Source organism: Ictidomys tridecemlineatus, chromosome 2 (assembly GCF_052094955.1).
Source record: "Ictidomys tridecemlineatus isolate mIctTri1 chromosome 2, mIctTri1.hap1, whole genome shotgun sequence".
NCBI lineage: Eukaryota > Metazoa > Chordata > Mammalia > Rodentia > Sciuridae > Ictidomys > Ictidomys tridecemlineatus.
The window spans coordinates 115,772,565-115,783,965 of NC_135478.1; the positions used below are offsets into that span (position 1 = coordinate 115,772,565).

Sequence of the window (11,401 nt, forward strand, 5' to 3'; positions counted from 1 at the left end):
CCCCCTACACAGGCACTTGAACACATGGATAATGAATGAAGCTGTCCTAGTCCCCAAAGGAGACTATGTTAATACTGTATATCTATATTTATGCTTCCTAAATAAGACTTCAGAGAATTTGATTCTACTAAGGTTAAAAATTCTAATATTCAAATATATTTTATAAATAAAATTTCCTACCTGCTGATAGAGGCCCACAATTCTTTTTTGGCTGCCATCCGTTTTTTCAAATGTATCTCTGGGAGTCTGATCCCAATTGACACCATCCACTCTATAGGTTCTGTTCTTGTATCTGTGGTATAATCCCAACATAAGAGTATATTTTTGACTTAGCCATTGCATACAAAAGTATTCTTAATCCTCCAAGTAATTGGAGGATATATTAATACTCAATTTACATACTGTACAACTCACCCATTTAAGTGGATTAGCCAATGGCTTTCAGTGTATCTGCAGAGTTGTACAATCAACAATCTTAGTATAGTTCTACTTCCCCTGAAAGAGCATCAGAACCACAAGCAACCACTCATTTCTACCCCAGCCTCCTAACCCTCAGTCAGCTAGAAATCAACTGCCTACCTCCTAAGAGTTGCCTTCTCAAGTATCATGTGAATTGAATTACACATGTAATCTTTCCTGACTTTCACTTAGCTTTATGCTTTCAAGGTTAATTTGGACTGGAGCAAGTGTTGGTAACTGATTTCTTTCTATTACCAAATAATGTCCTATTGTAACCAGAAGCAATTCCCCATGTGTATAATCCCAGAGACTAGAAAGACTGAGTTAGGAGGATGACAAGGTCCAGGCCATCCTGAGCAACTTAGCAAGACCCCGTCACAAAGAAAGAGGGGGTTGGGACTTTAGCTCAGTAGAGGAGCACTGCCTACCATGGGTGAGGCCCTGGGTTTTGTATCTAATATCAAAATCTTATATACATACAATGCATATGTATACACACAAATACATACATATTTTCTGTTGCATGGTTGTATCACATTTGTTTATCTGTATACCACTTGATGGACCTTAGGGTTATTTATACTTTTGGTAATTATGAAGAATGTTATGGACAATCTAGTACCAATTTTGGCAGACAAAACTTTTCATTACTTGGGGTGGGGCTGTGGCTCAGTGGTAGAGTGCTTGCATAGCATGCGTAAGGCTCTGTATTTGATTCTCAGCACATCACATAAATAAATAAAATAAAGGTCTCTCAAGTAATAAAAATATTTTTAAAACATTTTTAAAGTTTTCAGTTCTTTTAGATATATAACTAGGAGTGGAATTCTGGGTCATGTGGTGTGCTATCTCTAGTCTGACATTTCCTCAAATTATATTTTTCAAAGAAACTACATTATTTTACATTTCTACTGCAATGTAAGAAGGTGGGTTCTACATTTCCCAATTACTTACCAAGTTGTTAATATCTGGTTTTATTTTAGCTATCCTCATGGATGTGGAGTAGTACCTTATTTTGAGTCTCACTGGATGATAATGTTGAACATTTTTTTATGTGCTCACTGGCCCAGAATATCTGCTTTAGAGGAAGGTCTCTAGAGAAAGGTCTACTCAGATGATGTGTCCTTTATTTAAACATTGGCTATCTTTGTGTTGGGTTCTGTTCTTTATTTATTCTGAATACATTTTCTTTTAAGACATGTTACTTGCACATATTTTGTCCTTGTCTGTCAGTTATCTTTCGGAATTTTTGACAAGATACTTTGAACAAAAGTTGTTAACTTGAAGTTCAATCTACTTCATATTGTCCTTTATCACTGTGCTCTTGGTGTCCTATCCAAGAAGAGTTTGCCTAATAAAGTCAAAATTTACTCCTATACATTTAATGAAAATCCCCCTTTAGCTCTTATGTACATATAGGTCTATTTTGAGTTAGTTCTGGAATTAAATTTGGGTAAACTCTGTGCACTGTGTCAGGAGTCAGGTGGATATCCAGTCACCCCAGCATATAACTGACATGACTTTTCCCCCTTGTTTAATTATCTTGACATTCCTGTCAAACTAATAACTACAAAGATGAGGGCCAACATCTGGACTAAGCTCTTTTACAGTGGCCCGCAGGTCAATCTTCGTGCCAGTATCACCCTGTCTCAACTATTGTCACTTTTTAACAAATTCACAGTTGGGAAAAGTGAGTTCTCCAACTTTGTTCTTTGGAGATTGCTTTGGTAAAGTAATTGGTTATTCAAATCCACTGTCTTATCAAGTTAATACTTCTTGTGTAAGAGAAAGATTAAGATAAAATATTCCAATAAAAAGTAGCCAATGCATTATACTTAAGTGCTGATTTTTAAAATAGCCAAAAAATAAAGAGAGAAAAGAAATGCAGAAAAAAACATGCTGCTCTGGGCAAACAGACCCAATGAATGGGCATCAGGGACTGAGGGACAGTAGAGCCTAGAGACCCTCTACCAGCTGTTTAACCAGATGAGCAGCAAATAGTTCTTATGAGGTAGAGTTCATACTATTTCTAGTTCCAAACTTCAACCTTCAGTGATTCAACAAATATAGGAACATCTTTTGTATGGGCAGAAGCAGTAATCAAATTGATGATTGTGTAATATTTTTTAAAAACTTAGACTTACTTTGTAAAAACAATTAACCCAACGAATTCTTTGTCTGCCTTCTCATTGGTATTTCTTGCAGTTTTTTTTTCAAGTATCTTCATTACAAAATCATAAGTAGTTTCCATTCAGAGTACTTCATGGCTCAGGTTGGCACAGAGAGTAAGGCTGTTTTCATATGGAAGAATGCAAGGAATATAACCAGACAAGATTTCCAACCAGCAAGCAGAAAAAAACTGCAGGACAGGATGAAGGTCAAGCTCTGCAAATTAAGCAAAGTGTTTCAAGGACTGAGCTCTGGGTCTAAAATAGATACAAGTCAACTGGTTTTGATTACTTAATTTTAGCAATAATTTCACATATATATGTAGATATATATATATATATATATACATATGTGCACATATATAGATACATATATACATATAAATATATGTAGACATATATATGTATTATATGTTTTATATTATACATATATTATACACAAACATATATATGCACATTTCAACAAATCATATAGATGTAGAAAATAAGTAAAATTGCTATTAAAAGTTTTTTCAGAGAGAAAATAATTTTCAAATTTTAGTTGATTTAGGCTTCGTACATTGTTTATTCAATAACTGAATACTGGGGTCCATCCCTAATATCAAAATCTTATATAAATATAATGTGTTTATATACACACAAATCCACACATATTTTCTGTTGAATGGATATACCCATTTGTTTATTTATATATAAGTTGATGGACAGAAGTTTAATTACTTTGCAAGCAAAGGAAAAATGCAAGGGACTCTTGTCCCAGAGGCTGTGATTCTGCACAACAGGGGGAACAAAGTGTTTTGAAAGATGGGATTTCAGGTGTGCCCGGTCCTATTTCACTTCTTAATCTGGGATATAATAATTTTTTAACTCTTCTGCTGCCATCTCCAACTCTGAATTTCTTCATCCTGTGGTGGGTGTGTGCTCAAGGACAGATAATAACTGAATGGGGTCAAAAAGTAATCCTGTTCCAGGTTAGGGATGGGGAGAAGGGGATGGAAAATATGTTGATTTTAAAATAAGCCTCAGTGGCAGAGCATCAGGTTAATATTTTCAGTTTAATTTATACTTAACTGAACTTTAGTTGTTCATGGTAGATGAGTGGTATTATTTTAAAGGGCATCACTTTTATACCAGTTCAAATAGAGCAACTTTCTAAAAATAATATGTTAAATCTGTAGAACACTATATTTTCCACTTTATACAAATTTATAGTTGTTGAAATCAAATTTCGATTCCTGTCCCTGGGACCAATTTGTTTCAAATTAATCTGCTTCAGAGTTCTAGAAATTGGGGAATCAACTGAAAGAACTATTTGTTTCAGAGTTGGGGAGCTGACCACCTGGGAAGATAAGGAGGTGTTCAGTGGTGGAAATGTGGTATGCGACACTCCTGAGTGAGGGAGCAAAAAGTCCAGAGGGGAATAAGCAGGGTCTGTGGGAATCTGGCATGTCCAGGGCAGAAAGGTATATGATGGGTGGGAAGGGAGATGGAGCTGGAAAGAGAAGCAGGATCACATCACATACAGGGGAGATCCCACAGGACCTGATGATGCCCAAAAAACACTTGTTGAAGAAACAAAACAGAGATGGTAGGAGCCAAAGGAGGAGGTTTGGACCACATGGTTCTTCTAAGCCATTTTGTTCCCTGACAACTAGGTAAGACACTTCTCGAGGGTAGGGATGTCCAATGCACACTGTCCTCCCTGCTTCACTCCCCACTGGAAAATGGCTCCCTAACAACTGAAAACACAAGTAGAAGCTTCTGAGGGTCTAAGGACCCTTTCCTGAGAGCTGCCTGTGAGTTCACCACACAAAGTTGGGAACAGACAATTCTATGGTGGACCAGTCCTTCATGGAAAACAACATGCTCACGAGATGTCATAAGATGGAGTCCCTTATTCCATCAACTGCCAACTACTCTACAAGCACCAGCCCAAGAATTCCAGATGCTCAGAACCCAGTGACCTCATCTTTAGAGAACAATGGGACTGGGCCTTCTAGGGACTCCCATTGGTGGGGAGAGTAGTGAGTCAGTTCACTCTTTGCAGACCTATAGGCCTGGTAACCAGAGTGAACCTTATGGATTCGCAAAAGGAGGACCTGGGCCTCCCTGGCCGTAAGTACACCCAGTCCTTTTGAGTGTGAGCGACAAACTTTCAGGGAAGACCCTTTGCATGGATGGGGTGGTGGCTGCCTGAATGGAGTGCTATTTAGTTAAGAGACAGACTCCTCTAGGAAACTAAGGACTCCTCGAAGGCAGAGACCATGTTCTGCCCAAGCAGAAAAGATACAATTGAGGTCCTCGCCCTTAGTGAAGCTTCTTGGTCTGAATGAATGCATGGGTGCTGGACTGGACCAGAAGGCCTGACTGGAGTCTGGGCAGGTCTGGCCCCTCTTCACCTAATGTTCCTTATCTGAAAAAGGCTAATGGGGTCTCTTATGTGTCCTATAGCTTTGACTGAATATAGCTTTGACTGAATCAGGAAATTATTAGGCATGTCTTTGAGAAGGGTGGGAAGGAATGAGAGGATGAATGAGCCAAATCCAGGAGAGGAATAAGACACAGTTCAGGTCCCAAACTAGAGCTGTCAGTCAGCTTGCCTGGTTTCTTTTTTTTTTTTTTTTTTTTAACTGCCTCAGCATGGGTCCCATGGTACTTCGGATTGTTGGGGCTCTGCACCGTGATAACTAGTGGCTGCATCCTCTTACTCCACTGGAGGAAGAACCTGAGGAGGAGACAGCGTGCACAGCAGTGGGTGGAGGTGATGAAAGCTGCCACCTTTAGTTATAGCCCACTGCTGTACTGGGTCAACAAACGACGCAGATATGGCATGACTGCTGCCATCAGAATAGACCCTCCCCGGGCTGTTGACAATACTGACATTCAACTCCAAATTCCGGATCTTCCTTCAGAGCCGCACCCCCGTGAAGACAGGCGTCATGCCTTCAGAGACAGCAGCCCTGAGGCAGAAGCCCCTGTTACCCTCCAACCTGCTCTGGTGGTCCCACAGCAGCCCTCACCTAAGGGGATGCCAGAGCGCCAGACCCCATCGCCCTTCCCCAGTGACTTTCCAGAGATCCCCTCTGCCCCTTTCCTCCACACCCTGAACTTTCCTCCCATGCTGTCCCACTCTGCCTCCTACCCCTTTCTCACGGCTCCTAAAAGGAAGGTCCACTTCTCTTCCCTTCCCACACTGGCCAGAGGGGTGAACTGACCAATGTGTAGACTTTTACTTCAGTATCGAAGCCTCCTGTCACTGAACGTGAGAGATTTAGGGGCCAGGTATTATAAAAAGGAGGCAAAGTCAAGACTGTGTTCCTGATACACAGGTCATAACCCATATAGATGTGACATAGTAAAGTTTTTTGAAAAGTCAGAGTCATTTGTGTGTCATTTGACAGTAGGAAAGCAATGTCCTTCCCCAGTGTGATGGTGACACAAGTCTCACCAATACAATGAGAACTGGAGGCTGGCTCTGAAGAGAAACATTGAGCCAATACTTGTGGATGAGCTCATTTCCCTCCATCAAGCATTCAATGTGTTCAAGACCCTGGGCTAGGTCCCCAAAGGCACTGCTCTTCTGCAGGATGGGAAGTAAAATTGCCACAAGAGTAACAATTGCCAATGGCACACAGCTACAGAAGTCCACAGTGGCTATGCCACTGGCCAAGCAAGTCATCATGAGGTCAGTGAACCTCACCACACTATGTGCTGACTGGGTGATGTCTATGATATATCAATTCTTAGCTGATTGTTTCTCTACATTATTTCTAACAGAACAACACTGCAAAATGGTTATTATGGTTTTTCTTTTTCTTATGAGGAGACAGGTTCCAAGGGAATATGCCATTTCTTTTTGTTGTTATTTTTGCTGATCCTCTTCTCCCATGTACGTCTGCCTGGCATTACAATTCCTGGTCTTTCCACCCCATGATATCCCTTCCCTAATCATGTCTTCTTAAAACATCCTTGGTGAAAGAATGCTTCACTGTGTATGGAGTGTCATCAGCTTGGTCTACAGATTTGCTTACTGAAAGGGCTGGTGGTAACCACCTAATATTATATGGAGTAACACATCCAAAGCACTATCTTAAGATATCCACAGCTGCACAAAAGTTGAGTCCCCTGTCATTCTTCTACATGGGAATATAAATAATTTTTATACTTTCTGAATAAGGTCCAAAAAGGAGACACAAAGATAATTATCAGATATTTGGCCCCAGTTTAGAGATAAGAAAGCCTGAAAGCCTGATTCTGTCACACAAATTTTTCCCATTTACTTTGAAAATGAGCAAAACCACTTACCATATTTCATCTAAACTTTAAATGTACACGTCCCTGAGAGAAGTGTCTGTTTTTACCTATTTTGTGGTGTGTGGTGTGTGTTTGTGATTCTCAGAAGTTAGTAAACATGTAGCCAATTTTTTTCTTTTTTACCCCCTGTGTGTGGGCTGAAGGGCTTAGATCCAGCAACTGCAAAGAAAGCCTGATTTCTATCCACATGACCTCTAGCAATATATTTTAAGCCATTTTCATGTTTTAAAGTTAAGTGGAACCATTTCTTCCTTGTATAAACATGATCTTATATTGTATCTCAAAATACAAAACAGGACTACGCAGATCTTCTCTGGAAGAACAAGAACAGAGGTTCACTTCTCCATCACCTTGCCCCTTGGTCACCTTGCCCCCTTCAACTCTGCAGAGACCTAAAGCCCCTGACATATAGTCTTCACTGCTTCACACCCAAGACTCTAATTCTGAAGGTAGATTCTAGGACATTAATTTGTGCCAATGATCAGTTAGCCCCTGCTTTCAAAGGAGGACAGAAGCCATAAACATAAATCAAAGAAGATTTCCTTTCTCTTAAAAATCAAGGGAGTGAGGGGAGGCTTTGTAACACACAGTGACAAAAAAAAAAAACAAAATGTTTTATTCAGATAAATTGAAATGGCTATCACTGATATGAAATGAAGCTCAAACTGAGTTTTTAAAAAAAAAATTGGAATTCACCCTTTAAAAAGAACCAAAATGGCTTATGTGTGACAAAAATAGCTGCACTAGAACAAAAGTAGATTTGCATTATTTCATATAAGAATACAAGTTAGGTTAGGTTCATGTAACAAAAAATACATGTTCTTTAAAATCTCAGAATACCCAAATGTGTTCTGGTTTGGATATGATAGAAACAAAATCTAGTTGGTGATGGTAAGCAAGCCAATGAGATGCACAGCAAACAAAAAGCTGTCAATAAAAACTACTTGACAGGACACTGATCCCATGGGAGTCAAAATTCTCCACTGTGACCAGCAGCACTAGCACAGGGGGGTGGAGGGCTTATGTGCAGCAATGCAAAGAATGAAAACTGCTATAGAATGCAAAACAGCCAGCAGCAGAGGAAGGGTGTCCACTCCTCAGCTTTGTTGCCTCAGACCCACTCCTGGGTGCCAGGTACATTGCAACATCGTGAAGCCAGGCACTTTATTCCTCTGGGAATTCTACAGGACCTGGTACCTCTCTGAATAATGAAGAGGCTCTTTAAGTAAACATTATAATTCCAGATTTATATATATATATAATCAGAAAGCAATGCTTTGGGAAACTAAAGAAAAAAGAAGTAGTAGCTGCCAAACAGAAGAGCTAAAAGATTGCAAATGAAATCCAAACTCAGATCACTACCCAATCTTTCTCAGAGAGCTGAGAATGTGGCAGTTGATGCTTGACTATAGCTCAACACAAGGACTAGGCTGGGTAAAATAAAACAATTGATTATTTATGGATTTTTAAATTGGAAACTTAAAATTGCCACTGTACTTACACAGTTGCTTTTCCCATAGTCGTGACTCACTATTTCAACACAGCTCCTAGTATAAAGAAACATCCAGTCATTTAGTGACATCACTCTAAGTAAGGATGTAATTGTTGATCCTCTTAAACAATCTGCTAGTGGATCAGCCTCAAACTGAAAAAGAATCACAAGACATAAATTACTGCTTTTTCAACATCAACATTATCCAAGGGCATTTACATTGTATATTGGTGCTATTTTCTACTGAAATCTCATAATTCTAGTCTTATCAATGAGTGGATTGGAACTTGGATTCTATCCTGGGTGATATGAAGTTTTCGTTGAGAGTCCATTAGACTGAGATGATTCCAGGGCTTCAGCTTCCTCCACAGGTACATGGAGAATTAATGTAAAAATGTTACACGAAAACTAGGAAACAGTTTAAGTTTTTAGTAAAATGAAACTAGGAAATTTACCAATTTACACAAACTGCTAACCAACATCTATGTAGGGTCTTTTGACTCTAGTCAAATATTTTTTTTTTCATTCTACTTCTACATCAGCCTATGGAAGCTCACTGCCCACACTGCTGCCATGAAACCCTGAACCTCTTCTGGTTCTCAGTGCTGCCTGATTCATTAATCCTTCTTTGCTCTGATACTGTTAAAACTTTAGTCTTTCCTTTTAACATAGGTTCCTCTGCATCATTTTGATTCTATGTATTTGATCCTTAGCGATACAATTGGGAGATCAGTCTTCCAACTGCCATGAGCAAATGTCTACAATGTTAGATAAAGAGATGACATAGCTCCCTATAGCAAAGTGCTCTTCATACATTCTGATTCAGTGTTTGCCTGTTGTCTCACAGGAAAAAAACAGAGATACTGAAAAGAGCAACAGTCATAGCTATAAACATGACTGCATGGGTTCCTTTGCGCATTACTCTTTATTTGACCCCACAATGACATGAATATCTTCAAAATCCATCTTACTGATTTGTAATGTTGGAAGAGTCTTACTTCTTTCAAAGTTCCTCCTAAGAAAATCTAGGTCAAACCTAAAACATTAGTATTTTAAGTTCTCTTTGTGCATTGCGGGATCTGAAAATTAACATTCCTTTTGTGATCAACCCAAGGAAAATAATCAATGACAATTAGATATTTGCAAATCAGGACTACTTTCCTTGAATAAATTACTGCCTGTCCTCAGTGTTGAAATACTGAAATTCACTAGTGGATGTGTTTCTGTTCATGATGGCAGTAGCTAGCTGAGGAAGGATGCTCTGTGTTCCCCGCTGGGAGTTTACAGTATGTTACTGAGGAAGGATGTTCTCCCTCATTACAGGGATTTAAGCTAGCAGCTCAGCAAGAGCGTCTGGGAAGAATTACCTTTCCCTATCATTGTATAATATGCACCTAGTCCATAATAGGAAAAAAATCATGATCTTTATTGTTGAAATTTAAGAAATTGGAAAATATCATGACGTGAATGCCATTATCCAGCCTTCCCTCTGCAGAACACCTGCCCATCTGGAAACACCCATAAATCACTAACATAAGCCCCCGGAGATCAGCTTCCTAAGAGGTAGGGATTTGGATACAGAATCCCTCTTTCTTCTCACTGAACCACTTTTTAAATACAATCACTTTCTTTGCCTCAACTACTTAGTTGTCAGTTGACTGGTCAGTTGTGGGGCAAGCAGCTGGACCTTAACCCTGGTAACAATATAGAACTCTGAAATAATCTTGTCCCTGGATTCACATTTGTTCAGGCAAAAGCATCTCTCCTTCATTATTCCTGCATCTCCTAACATTACAGAATCAGAAAACCTGGAATTGCTCACGCTCCTCCCCAAAAGAAAACCATTTTCTCAGCCAGGTGCAGTGGCACATGCCTGTAATCCCAGCAGCTAGAGAGGCTGAGGCAGGAGGATCCCATGTTCAAAGCAAGCCTCAGCAATGGCAAAGGGCTTAGCAACTCAGTGGTACTCTTGTCTCTAAGTAAAATACAAAGTCAAGCTGGGAATGTGGCTCAGTGGTTGATTGCCCCAGATTTCAACCCTGGTACAAAAACAACAACAACAAAAAGTTCTAAACATTAGCCATGGGCATTTTTTAATAGAAGAATCTAAGATGCTAAGGGATATACACAGAGCTCAACCTCTGTGCACACACCAAGCAGGCACAAGCACAGTCAGAAAACTAGCACTTACTAGAGTCTTGACTTGACAAACTCCTTCAGTACTGTCATGCTTCTCATGGGACTGTCTCATATCTTTAGACAGGACCTCATCATTCTACACTCTTTACACATTGCATCTATTACACCATTTTGTAAAAAGTTAAAAATATGGCTACACAAGCAAGAATAAATTTATATTAGAGAAAACTATGGTAGTGGGAGTGGTGGAGCCCCACCCAACCAACTTAGGTGTTACAATTCTGGGTCATAGACTTCTGCAAAAACACTATTTCCAAATCATGATTAAATAGTGACTTATACTTTTTGATATTGATATTCAGAGACTAAACTGGGAAGGGGCTCTATCACTGAGCTACATCCTTGCCCCTCCCCTTTTTTTAGGCAGGGCTTCACTAATGTGCCTGCACTGGCCTCAAATTCATCATCAAATTTGCCTTGGCCTGTGTAGCTGTGATTATAGATGCACACCATGACAGCAGCTAAATCTAACTTTTAAAGACAGAGTTGTCTTCTACAGAGACGACATCAGTCACCATAACCTGTCAGGTATCACAGCTCAGCAAGATATACATGTGAACCAGGAATAAGCCTATGGCACTTTTTCCATCTGCCTTTGCTGACCAAGAGACCATCATTGTGGTTTCTTTTGGCATACATGGCCCACATGGTGTACATCCCACAAAGAATTACACTAAAGTGACTATTCTCTTTTCTACCCTTGTATGCAGTGATGGCTGAGAGACACTTAAGAGTCTACAGGGCTCACTGACCTTGCTTTGAAAATTCC

General features: G+C 39.6%; 1 protein-coding gene across 1 annotated transcript; it reads left to right on the forward strand.

Moving 5' to 3' along the window:
- The first annotated feature begins 4,705 nt into the window (after window positions 1–4,705).
- Window positions 4,706–5,841, forward strand: LOC144368484 (testis-expressed protein 38-like). The gene is made up of 2 exons (XM_078027457.1): window positions 4,706–4,742; window positions 5,267–5,841. The coding sequence occupies exons 1-2, from the start codon at window positions 4,706–4,708 to the stop codon at window positions 5,839–5,841; spliced, it is 612 nt and encodes a 203-aa protein (XP_077883583.1).
- The last annotated feature ends 5,560 nt before the right edge of the window (window positions 5,842–11,401 follow it).